The sequence below is a fragment of the Lissotriton vulgaris genome, chromosome 6 (genome assembly GCF_964263255.1).
Source record: "Lissotriton vulgaris chromosome 6, aLisVul1.2, whole genome shotgun sequence".
Classification (NCBI taxonomy): Eukaryota; Metazoa; Chordata; class Amphibia; order Caudata; family Salamandridae; genus Lissotriton; species Lissotriton vulgaris.
The window spans coordinates 477,189,901-477,216,925 of NC_141694.1; the positions used below are offsets into that span (position 1 = coordinate 477,189,901).

The following is a 27,025-nucleotide window of genomic DNA, read 5'->3' on the forward strand; positions in this document are numbered from 1 at the left end:
CCTCTGTGCCTGATTTAAATCGCAGCGCTTCATTGCGATCAGTGCTCACTGTCATAATTGCATGTGATGTGCCACTACAAAATCGTAAGCTTCGCTTTGTAGAACATATTCCTCAGTGCTTTCATATAGTCATAGCGCTTCATTGCTCCCAGTGCTCATTGCTGTAACTATAATCTCTCTGCGCCTGGAATCAATTTGTTTATCTTGCGGCCATTTTTCTGTTTGTTGTTCTGCCTCCTGGCCCGTCTGTACACCCCGCCCCCCGCCTCCCAGCTGACTCTCCCTCCCACGAGTAGCTCTGGACTGTCCCGCCTGGTGAAGCGCTGTGACCGTCCTGACTCACTCAGAAGCGGTCGCTCCACCACGCTCCCTGGCCACTTAAGTATCTGTGCTTCGTTTGATCTCATCGCGCATTGCTTGTTTGTTGCATTTCCTGTGGCGCTTTTAACCTCATATCCTCTGTGCCTGATTTAAATCGCAGCGCTTCATTGCGATCAGTACTCACTGTCATAATTGCATGTGATGTGCCATTACAAAATCGTAAGCTTCGCTTTGTAGAACATATTCCTCAGTGCTTTCATATAGTCATAGCGCTTCATTGCTCCCAGTGCTCATTGCTGTAACTATAATCTCTCTGCGCCTGGAATCAATTTGTTTATCTTGCGGCCATTTTGCTGTTTGTTGTTCTGCCTCCTGGCCCGTCTGTACACCCCGCCCCCGCCTCCCAGCTGACCCTCCCTCGCCCCTCCCCCTCCACTATCCACATATGACAGATGCTTTTGCGCGCAGCGTTCACGCGCAGCGATCACGCCCCATGCGCGCCAAAGGTAAGCCCGTCTACGCCCGTCCGCGCCCAGCGCCAGACCCCCTGGCCCCCGCAAAGCGCACTCCTCCAGCATAATGTATGACGCCGCCACCCTCCTAGCCCTTAACCCCGGACGTACACCTCTATGCTGCGTAGCTGCCCCAGGACTCACCCATGGACCCTTCGTCTGCCACTCCTGCAAATTTACCTGCATCAAGACCCATACCACATCCACTAACACCAAACACAGCTCCGACTCTAACCACCTGAAGTGCATTCTGCTGAACACCCGCTCGGTCCACAGACACGACACCGAACTCTGGGATCTACTCGACACTACATCACCGGACGTCGCCTTCCTAACTGAAACATGGATGAACGCATCATCAACACCCGATATCGCCATAGCCATCCAGGACAACTACAAGATTATCCGAAAAGACCGCACCAACCAAACAGGTAGAGGCATCGCCATCGTCCATAAGAACACCATCAAAATCACGACCAGCTCCGACGATAACCTTACAACCGCCGAACACTTCCACTTCCAGGTCCACACCGATCCTAGAACCACACTCAGAGGCACCCTCATCTACAGGCCTCCAGGAACCCATAAACAATTCAGCAGAGACATCACTGACTTCATCAGTCCACATGCCCTCGCCTCCGAGAACTACATTCTATTAGGAGACCTCAACTTCCACCTGGACAAGAAAAACGACAGCAACACCACCACCCTTCTTGACAACCTGGCCAATCTCGGCCTCAAACAACTTGTTGACACCCCCACCCATGTAGCCGGACATTCGCTCGACCCAATCTTCACCTCCAGCAAACACATCTCCTTCGATCGCACCACAGCTCTCCACTGGACGGACCACAGTTGTGTTCACTTCAGCTACAAAACCACCTCGACCCACAACCCCCCACAACCTATCCCCCGAAGAAAATGGAACAAAATCACCACCGACCAACTCCTCACATCGCTCAACCAAAACCCACCCGCCCTCTCATCGGACCCAAACCAATCTGCCATCAAATTCAAACAATGGATCACTCACAGCGCTGACGAATTAGCACCCTTGAAAAACCATCACACCAAACAAGACAACAAAAAGGCCCCCTGGTTCAACGATGACCTTAAGAAATCCAAAAAGCTATGCCGCACTCTCGAGAAAACATGGAGAAAAAACCCAACCACCGACAACATGACCACCTTCAAGGCAGCCACCCGTAAACACCACCAGCTGATCCGAGCCACCAAGAAATCAGCACTCAAGAATCGACTCGACAACAACGCCCACAACAGCAAGGAACTATTCAACATCGTCAAAGAATTCACCAACCCCACCGCAGCCTCAAACGACATCACTCCCTCCCAAGACCCCTGCGATTCGTTATCCTCCTTCTTCTACAACAAAATTGCCGACATACATAACAGCTTCCAAAACAGTTCCAACAAACAATCCTTTCCACCCCCCTCAGAACCTAAACCGCCCTCTAACAACCTCAGCGCCTGGAACCCAATCACCACTGAAGACACCATCCGCCTCATGAATTCCATCCACTCTGGCTCGCCAACCGACCCATGTCCCCACCACATCTTCAACAAAGCAGACTCCATCATCGCACCCCATCTCCGTGATGTCATCAACTGTTCCTTCATCTCGGCCACCTTCCCAGAAAGCTGGAAACATGCTGAAGTCAGCGCCCTCCTGAAGAAACCCACAGCAGACACCTCTGAACTTAAAAACTACCGCCCCATATCCCTCCTCCCATTCCCGGCCAAAGTCATTGAGAAAGCCGTCAATAGCCAACTCGCCGTCTTCCTCGAATCCAACAACTCCCTCAATCCCTCACAGTCCGGCTTTCGAGCCAAACACAGCACTGAAACCGCCCTCATCGCAGCAACAGACGACATCCGAACACTACTGGACAACGGAGAAACAGTGGCCCTCATTCTCCTCGACCTCTCCGCCGCCTTCGACACTGTTTGTCACAGCACACTCATACAACGCCTCAGCAACAACGGCATAAAAGGAAAAGCCTTGGACTGGATCATCTCGCTCCTAGCTGGGAGAACTCAGAGAGTCCGACTTCCCCCCTTCAAATCAGAGGCCACCGAAGTCATCTGCGGTGTACCACAAGGATCATCACTCAGTCCCACCCTCTTCAACGTTTACATGACTCCACTCGCTTCCATCACGCGTCAACACAACCTAAACATCATCTCCTACGCTGACGACACCCAGCTGATCCTTTCCCTCACCAAAGACCTTAACACCGCCAAAACCAATCTTCACGAAGGCATGAAAGAAGTAGCCGTATGGATGAAAGACAGCCGCCTTAAACTTAACTCAGACAAAATGGAAGTGCTCATCCTAGGATCAACCCCCTCTGCCTGGGACGACTCATGGTGGCCTTCGGATCTAGGCCCAGCACCCATACCCACGGACCACGCACGTAACCTTGGCTTCATCCTAGACTCTTCACTCTCGATGACCAATCAAGTCAACGCCGTCTCATTCTCCTGCTTCAACGTACTTCGTACACTCAAAAAAATCTTCAGCTGGATCGCCGCCGAGACAAGAAAGACTGTCACCCACGCACTGGTTACGAGTCGACTAGACTACGGAAACACCCTCTACGCCGGAATTCCAGCCAAATCACAGAAAAAACTCCAACGCATCCAAAACACATCAGCGAGACTCATTTTGGACATCCCTCGCCAAGATCACATCACCGGCCACCTGAAAGACCTCCACTGGCTTCCCGTCAACAAGAGAATAACGTTCCGTCTCCTCACCAACGCACACAAGGCCCTCTACAAACTAGGACCCGAATGCCTCAACACTCGACTATCCTTCTACACACCCACCCGCCAACTAAGATCATCCAATCAAGGCCTCACCGCAGTTCCGCGTATCCAAAGATCCACCATGGGGGGTAGATCCTTCTCCTACTTGGCGGCCAAGACCTGGAACTCACTCCCCACTCACCTCCGCCTTACACAGAACCACATCTCCTTCAGAAAAGAACTTAAAACCTGGCTATTCGATAAATAATGTACCCCCTCCCCAAGCGCCTTGAGACCCTCTGGGTGAGTAGTGCGCTATATAAATTCTTGAACTTGAACTATTCTGTTTGCCTACCTTGCTGAGAAGTATAGTTAGTCTGTCACACTAGGCCATCTCCCCCTACTCTCCAGGAGGCATTAATCACTCTCAAACAAAACCAGAAGAGGCGCCTGAGCGCTGTGATTCATACCGGCCCCTCATTAATTAACACTGACAATAAAATATTTGCTAAACTATTATCGAATCGTCTCCTGCCGCTCATGCCTCTAATTATACGTTCTGATCAGTCTGGCTTTATTCCGGGAAGAGCCACATCACATACCGTATGTACGACTTTCTCCATACTGCACCTAATTAACCCCTCGCTGCCTGTGGTGGCGGTTCTTCTAGATGCCACCAAGGCATTTGACACTCCGGAATGGATGTTTCTTTTTTTGTTCCTTGGCCATCTGGGTTTTAACCTCAGTTCATCCAGAAGATCCGCTTACTATACACATTACCGTTGGTACGTATTCAAATTAATGGACAGATAACCAACCCCATCGCGATCACCAGAGGCACACAGCAGGGATGCCCGCTCTCTCCGATGCTATTTACGACTGCAATCAAACTGCTGGCGGCCTGCTTACGCCAACACTACACAGAACGAGGTATTGGATTCTCAACCCGCAGCCTAGTTACTTCTATGGACGTGAACAACATTATGCTATACATCCGTGAATAGTGTAAAAACTTTGCGCCCATGACGAGGGAGGTAATCCAATTTGGCCGCTTTTTGGGCGTGCAAATAAACTAGAGCAAATCTACTTTGTTCCCCCTCACTGACACAACACTCCCTCATCCAACTGAGTACCCGTTAAAATGGGCCACCGAACCAGTCAAATGCCTTGGTATATGGCTGAGCAGGGACCCGGATGAACTCTGAAAAGCAAATTACACCCTGGCAATAGAATGGCTCGAAACTAAAATTCCAACATGGAATAAACTCCCCCTCTCTTTGGCAGGTTGATTCACAGTTGTGAAAATTGTGGTTTTGCCAAAATTCTTTTATCTTTTTCTGAACATCCCGCTCCCAGTCACGATGCAATTTTTTAAAGCGGCTGTGCCCAGACATAATCCTGCTAGTGTGGGCAGGCTGGCAGGCAACCGCGGGTTACTATGAAACTCTGATGCTACCCCTCGCACTCAGGCGCTGGGGGCCCTGGACCTTAAATGATATGCTAATTGTGTTCAGGCTAGCTTCCTGCACTTCTGGCTTCCAGCCACACTTGGCAGCAGAAACAGACCAGGCTTGCCCATGGCCGCTCCAAACAGCGTTCTGCTTGCCATATAAAGCACCCAGAGCTGAAATCAATACATCGGAGTGCGTGCGCTGGGCTGGGCATGGGAGGGTATCCGCAAACAAACTGGCACCGATACACTATACGCCCCATTAATGAAGCTAGCAGAAAACCCCTCCTTTCCTCCACTACACAACAAAGGAATGGCGCATACGAACTCATGCAGACCTCTATACAGATGGCCATTTTCAGTCCCCCTACACACACGGCTGAAACTATGTCCTTCTCGCTGGATACCCTACTTTACTATCACATGTGGGCAACATTCAGAAACATTAACACAAACTTTCCACATGCCCCACCGGTCAACACAGCACTTGAGTATACTCACATAACCACATAGCCCAGTAAACTCATCTCTAGGCTCCACACGCTTACACTAGCATCTTCCCCAACGAACACTGAACATGCCCGTGGTGCCTGGGCGCCAGACCTGACCACTGCGTTGACAGAGAACCAATACGACTACTGCTGCAAGCCTACCGAAAGACTGAGACAGATACATCTCAAATTTTTACACAGATTATACCGAACCCCCTCCGCCCTCTGCAAAATAGGCTTTGCTTCTGACACAAGCTGTGTGAGATGCTCCGTGCCAGAGGCCACGTTCATACACCTAGCCTGGACATGTCCAAAAGTGGCTGACTTCTGGCAAGCCGTGTGTGAGATAATTAGTGCCATCACCCTTGACCACATTATGCCAGACAAGCTCATATGCCTATTAGGGTATGTTAAAGCAATCCAGATACCAGTCACCGATTAGTGGCGATGTTGCTGCTGTTGGAAAAGAGAAGGGTGGCGATACATTGGAGTCGTAAAACAGCACCATTGACTAAGACGTGGCTTGTTGATGGAGCACACTGCCAAACACACCTGACTGAGTACTGGAACCTCTTGCCCCTTGCGAGCTGCCCACCTGACATTTGCCCCCCCCCCCCGGTGGCTTATCTTCGCTGACTGAATGACCCTGACGAGCATATTCGCTCCCCTAATGAGAACTCTCAACATGCACTACTCTGCGAGGCCACGTGTAGCAGTCACGCTACTCTAGTAATAGGCCCACACCCTGTGATACGGTACACATATATGCTTTTAATGCCTCGTTTATGCCCACATAGCCACTTAAAGTACTGCTCATTGTGTTGCCGAGCTATACTGTTGTCGCAATGTATACTGTCAACTCTGTATGCTGAAACATGCCAAACTACGTGTTCATTGTAATATGCACAAAGTTCAATAAAAACTTATTTTTTTAAACATATGGAAAACTGAATAGAGATAAAAGAAATGAACAAAACAGTGTGTCTTTTGTGAAAACTGCTTAAAGAACTTGTATATATATATATATTGTGATAGGTCAAAAAACACTTACAGTGCACATAAGGATGAAGGTTTATGTGTTCCTGAAAAACACACACAATTTATACAGGGGAACAGGCAGGACCCCAGCCCTGCACAAAATATTTAAACAAAAAAAAGTTTTTTTGAAATAAGATTGATCGATAACACACCAGATGTGCGCAACTTGACTCATCGTTCATACACATCCCTGTGTGCCATGTCCACAGACACTGCATGGGATATGGGTAATTTACTCCTATAGCAGGCCCTGTAGTCCCAAGGCAGGGTGCACAGTATCTCCTGTCAGGGTATATCTGCATGAGCAGATATGCCCCTGCAATATCCATGTTCATTCCTGGATATTGCAAGTAAACAAGGAAGCCATAGTGAGTACATAGGCTGGGTACTCGGCATTACAAGCCCCCAGCTCCATGATGGCCTCACTGAATTATGGTATGTTTGACACCAAACATCTTTATGTAATACACCTGCACTGATTCCACTGTCAGATTTATTAAATATTGCACATAGAGGACACCTTAGTAGGAGTCCCCTAAAGCCTACTAACCCGCTAGTGTATGCCTGACTGGTCCCCAGCAGCCTGCCACCATCAGACATGTTGCTGAACCCCGAGGTGTGGGTCAGAAACAATGCCTGCTCTGGGCAGAGGTGCTTCACACCTTCCCCCTCTATGTACAGAATAGTAGGGCGGCGAGTCTCAATGGCTTCCTGTCCTTTGTTATTCGACCACTGGAATATCCAAATAGTGGAGTATCCTGCCCCTGTCCATGTCCCACTTTCTGGTGGCAAGACAGGAGGGAAAAATAGTCCACTCCCAGCCTGTGCCACCCCTAAGGTGCTCTGAGGTGAAGAAGACCCCCTTCACAGTTTCACTTCCCTCCATCTTGAATTGAGGGGAAACTAGCCAACCACGATTGTGATTATGCCCATCCCCCACATGGTAAGCAGCCCATTGGTTGCTACCTGGCACTCCTTTTAAACACCCCTAAATACAGTATTTAGGTGCCCCCCTTCCGAACCCTGAAACCTCAGCTCCGGGCGACCTAAGAAGAACTGGACACCACAGAGACACAAAAACAGAGAAGACTGCAGAGAGCAACTGACTTAGCCCCAGCATTGACAGCCTGTCTGCAGCCCTCGACGAAAACTGTGCCAAAGTAGACTCGTCCTGCGACCTCCAAAACCCAGGGAGAACTGCCTGCCTTCAACAAAGATCAAGACCTCACAAAAACAGAGGTACTGTCCAAAAACAACAACCGCCAAGCAATGCTTCTGTGAGCTGAAGAACTGTGAAACCTGGTTTCACCTCTGTACCAAACGCCTCCGGCCCGAGTTGAAGATGCCCGCCGGCACCAGCAAGATTCCTCAGCACTCCTGAGCCAGAGTCCACTGTTGAGTGACCCCTCCTGGACACCTCAACGTCACCTGCAGCCTCAACTGCAAACTGCCCTGGTAAGCCGTACTGGACACCAAAAGGCTCCCATTGTAACTTACCTCTCCAGCTGTTGGGTTCCCCGCCACTGGCCTCCTGGTCTGAACCTGCAGCCCTTTTCCGATTTAGCCTTTCTCCATGGACTTGCATTAGGCGCCCAAGGCTGTGTTAGCACCCTGCATCCGGTGGCCCCTGTGCCGCTGGTGTTGCACTGTTGGTGCTGCTATGGACCTTGCCTAGTGCTTGTCTCAAGGCCTGAAGACTGATCTCCCAAGCCGCTGTTACTTAATTGTAAAATCAACAATTGATGGACAGAATGCAGAACAATTTCATACATTCACCCCAGGACAGAGATCTGGGCCTAAATCCATCGTTTTTTTGCCCTCCACACCACCCCAGTTCAGACATGGCCATATGCAAATCAGCCTTGACCCTGTGCCTCATGGGAACAGTCCAGCCCAAACTGTCAAGCCATGTCTTTCCTGGACCGGAATCAAGCATCCTAGGACCGGTTTCTGGCTATCAGCAGTCTTCAGCCAGGATAGCTTGCCTCCAGTGGTTCAGATGCTCCGTCCATCACCACCCCCTTTTGTACCGCTTTGTTCGCCATAAGTTGGCAGGGTAGGCTCAGACATGAGTCCCTTTCTCACTTTGCCACTGGATTCAAGCAAGCCGGGCTGAAGTTGGCTGAAATGCCAAAAACCGGTCCTCAGAAGCTTGTTTCCGGTCCAGGAAAGGCATGGCTTGGCAGTTTGGGCTGGACTGTTCCCATGAGGCACAGGGTCAGACTGATTTGCATATGGCCATGTCTGAACTGGGGTGGCAGAGTGGGCTAAAGAACGGTGATGGATCAAACCCCGATCTGTTGACTGGGTGTGAGTGTTTGATTGGTTCAGATGCTCCGTCCATCACCACCCCCTTTTGTACCGCGTTACTTAACTGTAAGCAGCCTCTGACCGATTTCAGCAATCTCCTTTGATTTGTATTGGGTGCCCGTCCCCATATTTGCACCCTGCACCCAGCCGCATTTGTGTGACTTGTGGTATACTAGGGTGCTGTCAGAACCTTGCCCCATACTTGCTTTCACCTCCAAAGAATGGAACTGTAAATCGATGTAACCTACCTGTATGCTGAATGTTTACTTGCTTCAATAGGTTAACATAGCAAAATCCAAGAATTGTACTTAGTGTCTACTATTTGTATTGAAAAGTGTTTCTATTGAAAAACGTATTTACCTGAGAAGAAATTCTGTGGTTCTACAAAATTATAACCAAGTATTATTTTGATCTCAAATTAATTCATTGAATGTGTGTCTCATTTACTGCCTCTGTGAGTACAACAAATGCTTGGAACTACTCTACGATGAACCTAACTGCTCGCCCACACTACCACAAAAGATAGCATCAGTGTTATCTACTTTAGCCACTGTAAAGCCTCTGGGTATCCACTGGAATCGATATATTCTATACCAAGAAGAGGTATAGTGTGCACTGAGTCAGCTTCCTACAGGGGATGCCTTGTCTTTCACCATGATAGAAACCAGTCGTTCATAGCTCATACAAAAGGCCTGCCTCCAACCACATCAGACCTGCCAGTCCCCACAACCAGCAGGGTGGTACGAACCATCTGGCGAACATCACTCAAATACTGTCCGGAGTCAGCCTTATGGACCCGCCTGCGAAGAAAAATGGAATCAAATCCTTTGGTCTAACTATGAGGTACTAGACCACAGGATACGTGGCCCTCCAACTGATGATCAAAGAAAATGGAGCAGGTAAGCCAATCCAGGAGCAAGGGCCTCCCCCAAAAGGACCAGCCAACCCTTCACGGAAATCCGCAGAGTGGCACAAGCAGTCCAAGGGCTCAAGGCCTAACTCTGCACCTCTCCAGGGGTTGAGGGCCAGCAAAACTCACAACAAGGGACCACACGCCAGGCAAAGTCTGGCTTAGTTCCAAGTACCTGAGCCCCTCAAGCAGACTAGCTTTCTCAAAATGCTTTCATTTTACATGGGCGCTTCTTCGTGAGCGTGTAAAAGGGTTGAATTGTATTACTTTTTCTACTGTGGGTGGAGCTGTCTGAAATCTTTATAGTGAATGAGACAATCCTAGTGTATTTGTTACCCAGCTGCCGAAGAGTATATAGTCTTGAGTATTTTAATATATATTGCTGCTTCATTCACCATAACTCCTTTCCGTTACCTGTTGTTAATTTTTTCATTTTTTCCAATTATGGCCTCAAAACGACATGGTATGCAATCCCTTCCACTCCCACAGCCTCCTGACAAGCCTCGAATCAGTGTTCCAATGTGCACAAAAGGGTTTGGGGGGAGTCCCGACACGACAGGCCATTGAACTCCCTCACGCAGTGCACCAGACCACACCAGGTCATACAGTCTATGCCTAAGGCGGATTGCCGCTCTCTGTCTAGGAGGATGGGACCTCTCCGGGGGCTTGCCCTCACTGCTCCGTGGCCCAGCCTGGGGGCTAAACACCACTAATCCCATCAGCGCCCAGCCGCGGGTTGGACTCGCCTGCTGATCAAGCCGGAGCCGATCTCCATCAAGGAAGCAGGAGCTCCTGAACCGCTTTGTTGCAGCCTGCCCTCCTCACCTACGTTGACCAGGGATCACACACCCAGCCTCAAATGACTGCCGTGCTTTCCAACACATTATGGGGTGGGGGGAGAGGAGGCAGAATGACGGTCGATACGGGCCGTGTAGCACAGGGCCAATCTAGATCGTGACCACCACCTTCCAGCCACTGCTTTTGAGACACGGGGTTATTGATAAGACAGAAGAAATGACACTGCATCACTAGATCTATTTGTTATTTAAGCCAATTCTTTGGTTGGTGAACCAGTATCAAGAACAAAAGGAGTTCAAACAACTTGAGTATGGTGACTATCAGCTCTATTAATTTACTGTGCCCGCAAGGTGGCTCTAATGAAACTATTTCAGCCAAGCTTCTGTTGATAAGGGTTTGCCCTTATGAAAGGTTTCTCTTTAATAGGTATGCATTGGTCTTAATGAGTTGATTCAAGCCCTTGTCATGGAAAACCTTGACTATTGTGATAACATCTGTAGGAAAGTAGGATCTGCTTTTATGGTTACCCCCACTTTTTGCTGGTGTCATTCTGTTTTCTGACTAGCCTGACTGGGATCCTGCTATTCAGGGCCCTATTCAATGTGCTCTCTCCCTAAATTGGACTATGGTAAGTCCCTTGTATAAAGTACCCAGGGCTTAGGTACACAAGGGGTGTCCCATGGGATTCAGCATATCTTGTGCCATCCACGAGAGACCACTCAACCTGTGACTACAGGACTGCCATGTCAGCCTGGGTGAGCTGGCGCTAGCACTACTTAGGACCAGTCGCGGCTGGTGATATTTGAAAGTGGCGGGGCGTGATGACAGTATCTATTCCCACTGCATGGCTCAGGGACGTTGCAGACCAGCCCGATGAAATACTGATTCAGTGCTGGCCCCCGCGCCACAACCCTAGTCACTACGCTCAGCTCCCGGCCTCCCAACAGAAGCGTCCACCGGAGCTCAGTTTCAATTTCAAAAGACAGTGCTGGCCCCCGCGCCACAACCCAAGTCACTACGCTCAGCTCCCGGCCTCCCAACAGAAGCGTCCACCGGAGCTCAGTTTCAATCGCGTGACCTCCGAGTCCAGGGTGGGAAAAGCTAAGCATATTGGCATCTGACAGGCAACCACTGCCCGGTAACAGTGACACATTCCTGCAGGGCCTATTTAGTGCAGCACAAACACAAAGTCATTCAAGAGGCACAGAGAATGTCGGTTTGACACGGAGGGAAAGTGAGCATCAAAGGGCAGGAAACGGAGAGGGGCCTCCCGCTTCATGTGGAAAGGTCAGAAGAAATTTCAGAGCCCAATCCATAATAAAACAACAGTCATAAGTCAATAAACTTAACTACTTACCTTAACCTTCCGGCTTCCCGCCTTCAAGTCAGCTCCGACTCCCGCTGCCGTTCTGTTCTTGAATTCGTCATCAGACTCGTCACGCAGGAAGCCAGGCAGCCTCCCTCCCCTCCGGCTCCACCACAGCACAGCGCTGTGATTGGTTCGGCCGGCTGCCCCAACACCACGTCATTTCTCTGTATGCTGCAGCATACAGAGAACAGGGAGAGTGGGAGGGGTTACCCGAGGGCAGGGGGGAGCGGCTTTCCCCGCTGTTATTAATACAGTTAATACTGTCTGTTTGGACAGCCTCTCAGGCTGCCAAACAGACTGTATTAACAACAGTGGGGAAAACCACTCCCCCTGCCCTCGAGTAACCCCTCCCACTGTCTCGAGCAGGAACTTCTGCTTTCTCGCCGTGCGAGAAGGCAGAAACAAATGGTAGTTCTCTACTACTTGTTTCTGCCTTCTCTCACGGCAAGAAAGCAGTGGGGCGGCACCCAAACACCCCCATGGAGGATCCACCTCTGCTTACGACAGATGTGCGTTTACTTATATCTGAGGTCACTGCACTTAAAACCTATAAGTCACCCCTAAGGCAGGCCTTTTAATCCTGAGGGCAGGGTGCCAGGTCATAAATGTGAGGGTGCCCTGCATGAGCAGGACACCCCCTACAAACCCAGGAGTCGATTCTCCAGGCTTTTATACATATAGTGGATATCAAATTAATTACAAGATATCTGACTATATATATTGGCTGCTCCGAAATCGGTCATGTTTGGTATCAATCATGTTAAAATCCTACGCCAACAGCGGTTCCAGTGTTGGATGTAGGATCCCATGTACTGGAGGGCTCCCCTAGGCAGCCCTCGTGTATTCTCAGTGCCAGCTTTTCAGGGTCTAACAGCAAGCTGCCGCCCACATACATGATTCTGCCCTCCTGCTGCTGAGCCAGGCTTGAGCAGGGAAAGGTAGAACGATAGGTTTCCTGTCATAGGGAGGTGTGACCATCTCCCAGACAGGACTTAGTGTAGTGGGCTGGGATGGGGGCACTTGCCAGCGCCACCAGACTGCTTTGAAGGGCACATTCGGTGCCCTCCTTTCATACTCCAGTTGAATCCTGTTCAGGGAGCTGTTGGCTCCCACTCTGGTGCGAAACTGGACAAAGGACATGGGAGTATCCTGCCATCTGTCCAGACTCTCCTCTGGGAGGGAGCCCTGAATCATCCCAACCTTTTCATTTGGGTACTTAAGGGCTTACCTGTTGGTGGCTCTTCAGATTCGTCGTGGGATAAGATTCAGATGCTAAACCACTTCCACTTTTACCGTCTGAGCACTTTGGACTTCGTTGGACTCTGCTTTGGGAACTGAGACGGCATCTGGGAAGACTCCTGCTGCTCCTGGTCTCGTTGTCTTGTCGGCCTTCTGCATCGTCTGTGTCATCAGTGCCTGTGCTTCATCCAGGTTCATCTCAAGGCCTGTGGGCATCAACGACACTGAAGGAATCTTCATTGGAGTGAAGTAGTCGCTTCCCTACATCTGCAGGCACCACAACTAAGCTGACTGGTCTGCTGCTCCTGACATCCTCCAGACTTCAAAACATCCAGCAATACAGGTGGTGGTTCTGCAACTCGCTCGAGGCCTGCACTGTCTTCTCACTGAGTTTGAGGCCAGTATCCCTTGTTGGAACCGCTGCAACAGCACCCCTGTGCACTGCATTGACTTGTCGCTGCCAAGGCTCGTTAACTCTCTTCTCCAGAGACCTTCGGGCTCCAAGAAGCTCCAGCTGCCAGCATCTCTTTCTGCCAAGATCCTTGTCCTCACCACATCCTCTGCATTGTGGGCCTGCATCTTTGGTGAGCTGCTCGAGGTCCTCTTGCGACTCCTGTGCCTCAGCCTGCGGGTCCTCGTGAAGGTCTTCTTTGGCTCAAGTGGGCTCCCTGAATGCATGGGGCATATTCTGACTCTCCTGCACTTGGTGAGTCCCTTGGACCTTGCTGGTCCCAACACTGCACCTTCTTTGTGTTCCATGTTTATTGTTGCTGCCAAGGCTTTTTTGATCTTCCTCCGGACACCAACCTCCAGGGTGTAGACTTTCGACAAGGGACAGTTCATGAATAGCTCCTGGTCTTCAACAGCATCGCCTAGTCCGAACAGCTGCAGCAACAAGGTCACCCTCAACCATCCTGCATTTTCCATCATCAGTGGTCATTGGGCTTCCGTGCCTCCTGGTTACTACTGAGTGGCATAGACTCTGTCCCCTCTGCTTGCAGGTACTCCCCTTTAAGAATCCACCCTTGGATTTGACCGGACTCATTCACCTTTTTCGCCAGAGGCATCTTCACTTAAGTCCTCCATTGTGGTCTACGGCGGTGTCCGGCGTCAATTCTCACCTATGCACCCGGCTTCCCTGGTGTAGGTATCCAGGTTCCTGGGGGTATCCAGGGTGGGGCGACTTTCTAATCCTCCATCTTCCACTGGGTTTCGTAAAGGTCCGTCTTTTGCAAAACTGAAACCGTGACTTTGAAGTCTTCTGCATCAAGTCTCGACTTCGGTCGCGGTTCGCATTCCACTTTATAAGTATATGGTTTGGTCTTCCCTAGAGACCACTGTACATTTGTGCTACTTACCTTTTCTGCTTTTGAAATAGTGTGTGTATTGTGTTTATATCTCCGGATAGGAGATATATCAATGTGTTAGTGTGTATAATAAATGTAACTATTTTTATAACTACAGTGTGTGGTTCTTTTTCGTTTAACCTACACTATATCATTACACCTGGTGAAACAAGCTGCTTAAAACTCCTTCTGGACTAAGCCTGAAGGCTGCTCCCCATAGGTATTACTTAGAGAGCTTTCTAAGATTGTCTAAAACCACTAAAATCACCATAGGGTTGTCTGGATTAGTGCAGGGTGCTTCACTTAAATAAGTGTGCACCTCATAGTCAGCCAACCGCCTACAACATCTATACTAGTCTTCCCAAGAAATTTATCGTCAGATTCTTAGTGCTTAGAATGATGTCAGAATTTGCTTAGAACTCTGAGCGCAATCATATGAATCCAATTAGTAAAACACTCAACTGGATTTTTCTGATTGCAAAGATCAAATCCTAGGTTCTCCTTGTAAAGCCCCATGGCTTCTCATTGCACAATTAATTAGCTGTAGGAAATGTAAGTTCTCTATACGTTCCAAACGAAAGGGGGAATAAGTCCTCATGACTTATTGTCACCAATCTCCACAAATGAGGATCATGGCCTGGTAAAATGGCTGTGAAGACACTTCTTTTATCGCTTCCGCTGATGGTAGGGAGATCCGCTGGAATACTGTGGTTTAATACAAACACCGACCCCACAATTGTAACCATGACCTGTTGATCAACCATGACCGGTTGATCCCTACTGGAACAATTGAAAATGAGTTACAGACCCCTTATATCAGTGGCGGAAGGGAAATTGTAGCAAAGCATCCGGGCTGCTGTCACCATTTTTGACTGACCGAGAACGGAAAGCTGAGGCCTACTACGGAGGAACACGGTAAGGACGAAGCACTCTTCCAGCGTATGGGCGGAGAGACTAAAAACCTAGAAAACTACCGACGGCCGGCGGGGGTGAACGTCTCGGTCCACCGGAGAATGCCAGAGGGGATTGTACGGAGAGGCCCCAGACAAATCGGAACCCTGGATGGTGGCTGTGAAGGTAAGAAATTCACCATTTTGAGGACGATCCGGAATATGTCTGCGCAAGGGCCAGCCCTGGGGAAGGGATAGAGTGGTGCCGCCTACAGTATGGAGGGCACCCGAGGGATAGCAGGACCCGTGGGGCGCCTGGTAGTGACAACCAGTGGTGAAAGCGACCACCCCCCGTGCTGAGCCGATGCGGAGGAAGCTACGAATGCTGCAGACTAGGAGGACAAGAAAAGTGAGTTTAGCGCGGTGGGGTTCCAAGCTGAGGGGATATAGGGCCTAGGAGGAGCAAGATCTGTGTTCCCACCGGGGTGATGCCGCTCGAGCTTGACGGCGCTACAGTGATGATATGCCCTACCAGCAGCATAGGAAGACCGGACCTGGGTGGAGACCGCAGGAGTAAATCTATGAGCAGAACAGGAGAAAGGTAGAAAGATTCCCTCAACACTAGAAGTGTGGCCTGCTGGGGATTGGGAAGTGTGCATTGGAAAGTGGATCGCCTGAATCGTGAGTCACACCAGGAAGCAGACCTGATACGGTTGGCTCAATAGGGTACACCACGAGGCCGAAGGGAAAAAATGATGAGCAGTGCTTTTGCTCCCTTGTAAATGAAGAGGACACCATATGAATATGGAAGACCAGCAAGCGAAAGCCTGCATGAGAGCGGCGACCATAACAATAAGTAGTTGTGGAGTAGTGTGCAATTAGTGAGGGGGCCAGCGCTAGTGACCAATAACGATCTCTACATGGGATAGTTACCATGGTGAAAGATAAGGGAGCCAAGGTGTAGGCTAGGCTAACAAGATCCTGAATTATGCGCAGCCCTTCCCAGATGGATTGAACTCATCGGAATTAGGTGCTGAGAAACAAGGGGATGATGCCATGACTCCTACAGAACGCGACCAGTCACTAGCGGATATTATGGCAGCGATCAAGACCACCAGAGATGATAGGGTCTATAGAATAGATGCTGTAGCCATCAATGTTAACCTGTTGAGGTGCAATATAGGTAAGGTATCTGATAGAGAAATCACGAATTAAAAAATGTGGATACCCTCCAAACGGAGGCCCGATCCCTGGGGAAAGCGGTCCTTGAATTACAAAAAAAAGTGATACCTGTGCAGAATCTCAGGAGGGACGGTTGAGAAGGAACAACCTGCAATTTGTGGTATTCCCAGAGAGTAAGGAAGGACCCTCAGCAGGGCTGTTCCTGGAGGACTGGAGTATTAAGATCCTAGCTTCTAAGAGACTTTTTTAATTCTTTAACATTGAAAGGGCCCACAGGGCACTGGTTCCCATGTCCCATCCTGGGGACTCGCTGCAAGACATCATCGACCGATTCTTCATTTATCGGAACAGAGGCGCAATACGGCATGCCACCCGCACCAGAGAACCACTGCTATTTGAAGGACACCCGATCACAATTAATCCTGACTATACCCAACGGGTGCAAGACCAAAGGAGAACATTTCTGGTGGTCAAGAGACAACTGCAAGATGCTGGGATAAAATAAAGCAACCTTTTCCCAACCAAGCTGAGGGTTGAGCACAAAGGAAAGGCTGTATTCTTCTTCTCCGCAGTGGAGGTAGTGGAATGGTTGGACACCATAAGCATCAGATCCCACCAGGGGACGAAGACAGCAGATTCAAAACACATCGCAGGATGATGCTGGTAGCTCAGGTCGAGTCCGGGTATGCTCTGACGAAACTCTATGGATGGTGGAGATGAAGCAGCAACACAAGACTTGCTGATCAACTCGAATACCTCTAAAGACACTACCAGTTGACTATGATGAAGTCTGACCAGTTTCTCTGACTCTCAGTTAAGTCCATAAGAGGGTTCTGTTTAAGATTCAGATATTTGTGGGGAAATTTATAAGGTCGGTTATCCCCTGTGACTAGGGGGGGGAGACCTCGCCCCCTTTAGAGACTGAGGCCTGTACGAGGAACTGGAGGCTACAGCCTCGCACCTCGGCGGTTGCTTGGCCACAGGCAATGCAAGCTCTATTGGAGACATGGCTCCTGCATAACAAAGAATAAGAGAACACTAAGTCAAACAGTATGGAAAATGAGGCAATGGGTAGTTGTTGTGGCTGGAATATTTGGTGGGGGGATTGGGCGGGATGACAGTATCTATTCCCACTGCATGGCTCAGGGACGTTGCAGACCAGCCCGATGAAATACTGATTCAGTGCTGGCCCCTGCGCCACAACCCTAGTCACTACGCTCAGCTCCCGGCCTCCCAACAGAAGCGTCCACCGGAGCTCAGTTTCAATTTCAAAAGACAGTGCTGGCCCCCGCGCCACAACCCAAGTCACTACGCTCAGCTCCCGGCCTCCCAACAGAAGCGTCCACCGGAGCTCAGTTTCAATTGCGTGACCTCCGAGTCCAGGGTGGGAAAAGCTAAGCATATTGGCATCTGACAGGCAACCACTGCCCGGTAACAGTGACACATTCCTGCAGGGCCTATTTAGTGCAGCACAAACACAAAGTCATTCAAGAGGCACAGAGAATGTCGGTTTGACACGGAGGGAAAGCGAGCATCAAAGGGCAGGAAACGGAGAGGGGCCTCCCGCTTCATGTGGAAAGGTCGGAAGACATTTCAGAGCCCAATCCATAATAAAACAACAGTCATAAGTCAATAAACTTAACTACTTACCTTAACCTTCCGGCTTCCCGCCTTCAAGTCAGCTCCGACTCCCGCTGCCGTTCTGTTCTTGAATTCGTCATCAGACTCGTCACGCAGGAAGCCAGGCAGCCTCCCTCCCCTCCGGCTCCACCACAGCACAGCGCTGTGATTAGTTCGGCCGGCTGCCCCAACACCACGTCATTTCTCTGTATGCTGCAGCATACAGAGAACAGGGAGAGTGGGAGGGGTTACCCGAGGGCAGGGGGGAGCGGCTTTCCCCGCTGTTATTAATACAGTTAATACTGTCTGTTTGGACAGCCTCTCAGGCTGCCAAACAGACAGTATTAACAACAGTGGGGAAAACCACTCCCCCTGCCCTCGAGTAACCCCTCCCACTGTCTCGAGCAGGAACTTCTGCTTTCTCGCCGTGCGAGAAGGCAGAAACAAATGGTAGTTCTCTACTATTTGTTTCTGCCTTCTCGCACGGCAAGAAAGCAGTGGGGCGGCGCCCAAACGCCCCCATGGAGGATCCGCCTCTGCTTACGACAGATGTGCGTTTACTTATATCTGAGGTCACTGCACTTAAAACCTATAAGTCACCCCTAAGGCAGGCCTTTTAATCCTGAGGGCAGGGTGCCAGGTCATAAATGTGAGGGTGCCCTGCATGAGCAGGACACCCCCTACAAACCCAGGAGTCGATTCTCCAGGCTTTTATACATATAGTGGATATCAAATTAATTACAAGATATCTGACTATATATATTGGCTGCTCCGAAATCGGTCATGTTTGGTATCAATCATGTTAAAATCCTACGCCAACAGCGGTTCCAGTGTTGGATGTAGGATCCCATGTAGTGGAGGGCTCCCCTAGGCAGCCCTCGTGTATTCTCAGTGCCAGCTTTTCAGGGTCTAACAGCAAGCTGCCGCCCACATACATGATTCTGCCCTCCTGCTGCTGAGCCAGGCTTGAGCAGGGAAAGGTAGAACAATAGGTTTCCTGTCATAGGGAGGTGTGACCATCTCCCAGACAGGACTTAGTGTAGTGGGCTGGGATGGGGGCACTTGCCAGCGCCACCAGACTGCTTTGAAGGGCACATTCGGTGCCCTCCTTTCATACTCCAGTTGAATCCTGTTCAGGGAGCTGTTGGCTCCCACTCTGGTGCGAAACTGGACAAAGGACATGGGAGTATGGAATATTTGGTGGGGGGATGGGGCGGGAAACACAGATTCTAGCTCTGCACACTACGGGGGACCCGAATTACTGCCCAGGGTGGTTTGGAGAGGTGAAACAGTTAATTGCATTCTGCAATACTTTGGGAGGGTTTCAAGAAATCCGTGTATGGAGGTCAGACTAGTGTGCAAAACATGCCTACATGGGTGAGGGGGCAAAGAGAAGAAAATATCTTTCTGAAAGATGGTCTGTATGGTTTCCCCCATGATGAAAATGCTCACCTGGAATGTACGAGGTAAAGCAATATTTGGAAAACGAATACAGGCCTATCTGAAAAGATACAGAATATCTATAACATGCCTACAGGAAACTCATGTTTGGGGAGTTATAATACCCTGCATAAGACGGAGGTGGAGAGGAAAGATATACACCACCTCATATTCAGGATTTGCACGGGGCACTTGTATGGTTAGCTCCCGGCACTATGGTTAGTTCCAGCACTTACACCGTATAACAAACCCAGATGGATGCTACGTGATACTACATGGCAGACTAGACAGACGAGAAATATGCCTAATAAGTGTATATGCTCCTAATTTGGACTGCTCAGAATTCTTCCCTTCTGTGGGAGCAGCTGCGACCCCATACTTAGGGGTTTTGGCAACTATGATGGGGGATATTAACTGTGTTTTAGATAGGACACTGGACCTTGAGCTCCTGTGACAGAATACTAAACCGGGAATGACAGGGGTCCTTCAAGGTATCCTACAGGGTATGAGGTTATGTGACATATGGAGTGTGCGGTATCAAGATCCGAGATCCTTCTTTTGCCATACTCTGGCGACTAACACATTTAGTCGACTCGACTATTGCTTCCTATTGCTGGACTTAGTCCCGGATGTGGAAGGGATAGCTTAGTTGCCCTGGTATATCTCGGACCATTCCCCAGTCTTGCTTATGCTTCACACTAAGTGAAATCGACCGGCAATACCTATATGGAGGTTGCAGTAGGAGGTACTTTCGGATCCTCCCTGTGCCGCGTCAATTGCGGAGGAACTTTCAAGATATTTCGAAGGAGAACTGGGGTCGCATCCACTATGGCGATGGAATGGGAAGCTATGAAGGTTGTAAAAAGAGGGGTCTGCATAATGATATCATATGGAGTGCGTTGCCAACTTGAGCCAGATATAAAAATACAGGAGAAAAAAACTGGGTGACGTTGAGGCGGGCCTTCCCACAACTCCCCATCTAATGGAAGAATGGTGTACTGCCTGCAGGGTACTAAGGAGTCCCTACGCCGTCTGGGAAAATTTCATTATACAACGTACCAGCAGCACTTACATATGGAGCTGGATAGGTTCAGAGCTTTGCTTGCCAAACTAAAAAGAGGTGAGACACCGACATCTCCTATAATAAAAATGAAAACGGTTGAGGGGACAGTGGTATACAACCAAACGGCGATCCTTGGTATCTGGCTACGGTATATACCGAACAATTCTCTCCGCCTCAGGACTTGATTAGGGACTTTGACTATCCTTAATCTTCCCCACCTAGAGAATGAAACAAGGGCGCTGATCACCAAAGAAGAAGTAATGGAGGCAATAAGAGCTCTAAAACCAGCCAAAAGCCCTGGGAGTGCCTGCCTCAGGTCTGAGTTCTATAAGCGGTTCACACCCCTCTTGGTGGGCCACCTCGTAGAAGTGTATAATGAGGCCTTCAAGACCCAGGCCATACCGATCTTAATGAGGGAAGCAGTAGTCATCCTGATCTCCAAACCGGATAGAGATCCACAGCCACTTAGCTTGCACTGCCTGAAATTGCTTTTAAACCTAAGATATGAAAATCCTAAGGTCAATACTGGCGGCTTGGCTCTTACCGCATACACCCTTCTGGATACACCCGTACTAGGCTGGATTCATTCCCAAAGGTAGTACCCCCCATAATCTACGACGCTTGGCACGCATGTGTCACTCTCCATCCCTGGAAAGGGAGGACCATGCTTTGGCGAGGCTTGACATTGAACAAGCTTTTTATTTAGTGTACTAGTCCTATATGTGGGTGGTCCATTGAGTAATGGTTACAATTGATGTATACGAACCCTCATGCTAGGGTCTGACTAGCACGTATGACCTCGGAGACCTTTGCACTGATGCAGGGTGCTGGACAGGGGTGCTGCTACTATTTGCGGCAGTGATGGAACCTTTAGCGGCGACATTGAGGGAACAAAGGGGTAGGTGGGGGATTCCACTCGGTCTCTATGTATGCCGACGATACCTTGGTGTATATCCGGCAACTGACACAGGCAGTTCCTTTATTACTAGACGTATTGCAGACATTCGGGGAGGTATCCAGATTAAAAACAAATCCCAGTAAGTCCAAGCTGGTTCCAATTGGACGGTTGGCAAGAAGACCAAGAGATATATTACCTGCTGAAGGACTCTCATGGGCGACAGCCGAACTCAAATACTTGGGGTTTAAACTGGCACACACACCTGAAAGACACCTGGAGCTCAATATTGGAAGGGTGGTGGAAGAAATATGTGATTTGGTGCGTTTCTGGAGGGAGTTACCGCTGTCCCTTATGGGCAGGATTGCAATTACAAAAATTATTATTTTACCCCGATGTCTATATGCGGTTCAACATTTACTTTATAAAATTCCTACTTATGTTTTCAAAGCCCTAAGCAGTCTGTTAATTGAATTGTTATGATGCTAGAAGCGGAAACGGGTCAGCCTGATGACATTGCAGAGAACGTGGTGGGTGGGAGCTTTGGAGGTGCCATGTCTGGAATTTTATTATTTGGAATCCTAATGGCAACACGTGATTCATTGGTTAGACTAACACAATAATTGGGAGAAACGGCTCCTTGAGGGTACTTACGGGGGGAATTCTTTACCAGAGCTTCTGCTATGGGGTGCAAGGGTCCCACCCGCCTGCCCATATATTATCCACTAACAATGAAAGAACTCTTTAAAAATAAACAGTATCGTACACGCGAAAATGCGGAGGCCACCTGTCTGCAATACGGGAGGATTGCCCAGGTGGCCCGTAAATTCTGGCCCTTTTTCCCAAAGGAGCCTGCTACAACAAAAGTTCTCCAAGTGATGCTCTATATGACACAGGGAAGTCGCTTCATCTCTCATTCATACCAAGAGAGCTGGGAAGACTTGAAGTTAATGTACTTCTCTTCCAAGCATGATGGAATTAAGCCATAGGAGACTCCCTAATGACATAGGAATGGATTAGAGTACATGAAGGGGTTAAAGGCATGAGTTTGAACGCACGGTTCAAATTACTTCAGTATAGTTTCATTCATCAAAGTTACCTTACCCCCAAAATATTAAGCAGAATATATCTGAACCGCTCGAGTGAGTGTCCCCGATGTAGAGCCTCAGATGCAGATTTCTTTCATATGGTGTGGTCCTGCCCTATTCTAGGTCCCTATTGGACTGAAATACTAAACAAGCTAAAAGAAGCCATGGGTTGGGAGGTACCTAAAGATAGCCGCACAGTGTTATTAGGCTTACTACCTACTCCCAAGAAAAATAAACTAAGCAGGAAATTTGCAATGCTGGCACTTGTACAAGCAAAGCTGCAAATCGCCATATCCTGGTTGAGTCCCAGCCCACCACAGGCTGGGGCATGGATGACAGATGTCTGAGAATGGGCAACTGCAGAGGCAGTTCGAATGAAACAACTCAGACAAGATGAAAAGTTGGAGGAGTACCTACAAGCTAGGGCAATAACGATAATGGATAAGAGAGGTTTCACCAGCACCCACTGATCCAGACCCAGATAACTCTGACCAACTCGTGGATCCCGTGGGGGAAATGACCAGAGGAAGGACAGGACATGTGACAATATATGATAGGCATCAAGGTAGAAAACTGGGAGGATGTGGCACTAGCACACCGACACGGTGGAGGGAGGGTATAGTTGAGGGTAAAAGTTATTCTCTTTTTTTGGAAGAAGAATAATTATCTGAGGATGGTGCATTATATATGTAGCTGGTTAATGAGTGAGGTGAAAGCTATCTGCTTGTTAGAGATATGGATAAAAACTGTATTGTTTACTCAATATCAAGATGCTTCAGATGAATGCTTATGCTCGACACTTTATACATATGATATAAATGCCAATAAAGATAGTTCGCCCAATCTCCACAAATGTAATGTAAAATCATCTTCATATATAGCTTAGCTTTCCTCAGCAGCAACTCTATGAATGTTATGAACCCATTACTATAGCATTCAAACTAAGTAAACAAAAACATTGCATAACACTTAAAGTCCAACCTGAAAAGTATTGCTTAGCTTGTGAAATATGTCCTTGCAATGCCTAACTCCAAATAAGCTATTGCAGGTCGAGGGTAAGTAAAAACGGGTTTTACCTTCAATCACTGCTTTCAGCTTAAGAGGACGAAATTATTTTTATTCCGCATTCCTATCAGAAATGGCTGCCTTTAGTGCATTAAATAGCATACAAGCTCAGTGCCGCTAGCATTAACGTAAAAACAGAAAGCTTTCTTTTCAGTGCTATTGGTTATTGGTTCATGTATCAGTTATGTCCTTCTGAAACTTTTAAGGTGGTCAATTTATTTGTCTTTCATACAATGCACTCCCTTCCCCATGCGTCTAGGTTAATGTTATTTAAATATGCATTCCAAAAAAACTACTTAACTGCCAACATAATAATGGGACCGAGTATAAGGATTAAATGCCGCCTAGGCAATGTTATCACGATGGAAAATTAGCAGGCTTCACATAAGCTGGGACAGGAAACACTAGATGAATATGGAGTCATAGGCTGGTTTTCCTGGTCAAACGATTCAAATTTGGTTCGTCTAAACCTCATAATACCAAGGCTAAAAACGACAAGCAGGCACCAGAGAGCCTCACAACTAATTTGACTTTAAGAACAGACCCACTCATTGTATTATACAGGGCCTCTCGATAGAACAATGGATACCCGAAAACCAGAACATTAATCAGCACCAAGATTAAAGAGAACAGATTATTATTTTGAAGGGAGTTGCTGGGGAAATTAAGACTGCTCCTATGATTGTTTTTCCCTAGAAGATGGTTTATGTTTAACATAAGAATTTTTGAAAGATAGAATCTTAAGAGATTCTGCAATGCCAGGTAAACCCAAATCACATGGTTTGACTGAAACCACTTTACTTTTTGCATCAGGTTTAACAGTGCTTTATAACTAGTAAATCTAAAAGAGAGCATTCCATTTCTTTGGTCTTAAAAACATGGAACCAATGGTGGCATCCGTTCTGCACTGGGACCCATTATATTAGTGCTCCTTAAAAAATATCAAGTGCATTTTAGTCAGTGGTTCTCACACAGAATTTGCACATCATAAATCTAGAGATAGTGTGATGAGCAGCAGAGGAAAGTCTAGAGGGAGATGAGTTTAGTTACTAATGACCACCATAATATTTCTATCAAAAATGCTGTAGGCACCATGGCTAATCAGGCTGTCCCAATGACCTGCTTCTGGAGTTCCGAGATGTGCCAAGTCATGAGAAATTCAAGTATAAAAAGGAAGGTTCACAAACATTAAAGCACTTTGAAAAAGTATACCGCTTCCATTAATGATAAAAACAAGGTTGATTTGGGATACAATACCTCGTTGTTTTAATTCTTCTTCATTATACATTCACCAGTGCCGACCATTTCACCTAATCAAATAATTGATTGATTCATTTTGTGGCACATCATGCAGGTCAAAAATATTTTCATTAAATGACATATCTCATGTAGACGCCTGCTAAAACGGACTAGTTTTTCTAGATACCCAATTAAATAGAATGGGTACCGATTTTCAAGTACAACAATGTTGATCAATGTTATCTCTCTGATGTGTGATTATTACACGACAACCATCAATGTGTATCCTATTAGTTGAAAATTAACAGCCTGAGGACAAATATGATAGGTAAGTTAGCAAATTCGTCCACTGTTAAATATAGGTGCAGACTGCATCCAAGAAAACGTTAGCATAAGAGATCTGAGATCAATTCACCTTCAGGAGCATTTGCATCGCAGTCTTTTGACATATATGTTGTGGAGTTTCCCAGTTGCACACCACCGTATGTTGCGTTTCCCTAAATAACAGTAAAGATAAATTAAATGTACTAAACCAAATTTTCTTATTTAGTACAAAATATGGTAACACATTTTTCAAATCCATCAGACAACAACGGGGAATAATTAAGTGTTTTTCAGTCACAATGGGTAACTTACCAGCTCAGAAGACCACAAGTCACTGAACTAACCTTCAAACAACTGAACTGTTAGCGCCTTGGGACCCTCACGGGTAAGTAGCGCGCTTTACAAGTACTCCGATTGATTGATTAGAAATAGTTAACCGACTAATAATTCAATCTGCAGCTTCAGTCAATCTTGTATGCATTATGCTTTGTCTACTCCCATTTGAGGAACACAGTAGATAATGTGTGGCAGGGCCAGAAGCTGCTTTTGAATGTAATGTCCTACACATAAGCTAAGCAGACATTACAGTTCCATGTTTTCAGTGCGTTGGTGCATATTGAAACTTGATTCATGCTTGCATCTTTAGCAATCAGTTTTTATTACTACGTTACACTGTGCTCTCGATGATGCATGTAAGGTCAATGCACGGAGAGGCATTGGAGAGACCTGAAGTACTGGTGTTTGTTGATCTGCTGTATGCGTGCACATCAGTGACCAGAGCCTTTTACCACAAATCTATACGTCATCGACAGAATCATGTTCTAAAACAAAGAGGAGGAGGAGGACAAAGCGGCAACTCACTTGCAAGGTGTGTTAAGTTCTCCCAAGACTAGTTTCATAACCAAAATTTTACAACATGTAGACTGCTATGTGAAACAAATGTGTCATGGCTGAAGGGATGTCATGAGGGACCTACCCACAAGCGGTGGACAGGTTTGATCTGTGTGTTTGTCCTCATTAAGAGCTGAATATTTAATGAGGGCGAGGAAGACATTCAACAGTTAAAAACTATCTATTGGTTGGTTGTATATCATTTTCTCACCAACCTACAACAACAAAAAGAGGGGTTATTGGCAACCATTCAATGCCTTGTATTAGCCAACATGTTTCGGTCCAATGGAAAACCATTAGCAACTCTTCATGGCCTTGTGTTAGTCGACATGTTTCTGCCCATAAGAAAGTCAACTGCTCAGAGGCATTCATCAGGACCATGACCACTGGCACTTTTGAGGATGCCTACTCAGAAGATGAAGGGTAGTGCATGGGAAGAGAAAAATGAATTGTGGTAAAACAAAATTGGACGTGGACTGAAAACTAGAGAAATCCCAACCAAGTGAGACACTAGACCCACCCTCTTAATCTTGCATGCTTTACTGACATTTATATCTAAAGTAAAGTGTCAGTGGCACTTCTATTTTGTAGTTATATTTAGGAAATGCTTTTTTGGTTTACTTATATCTTCAGGATTGATTGGTTAATCTATGCGAAACTCTACAAAAAAAGTGTTACTTTTTCCAAGTTTGCACAAGGAAAGTTTCAGAGGGATCTGTCAAGCGGGGGCCGAGAAAAAGAGGGGGTCCCAAAACACTTTTTCCCCTTTCAATTT

General features: G+C 47.8%; 1 protein-coding gene across 2 annotated transcripts in view; it reads right to left on the reverse strand.

Annotated features, from left to right (window-relative positions):
• The window catches only part of LMBRD1 (LMBR1 domain containing 1), a 686,985-nt gene that overhangs the window by 65,409 nt on the left and 594,551 nt on the right, over positions 1-27,025 (reverse strand). For both annotated transcript variants that reach the window (XM_086926465.1, XM_086926466.1), the window contains one exon: positions 25,451-25,532. In XM_086926465.1, coding sequence (XP_086782591.1) covers positions 25,451-25,532 — 82 coding nt within the window. The remainder of the gene's footprint in view (positions 1-25,450; positions 25,533-27,025) is intronic.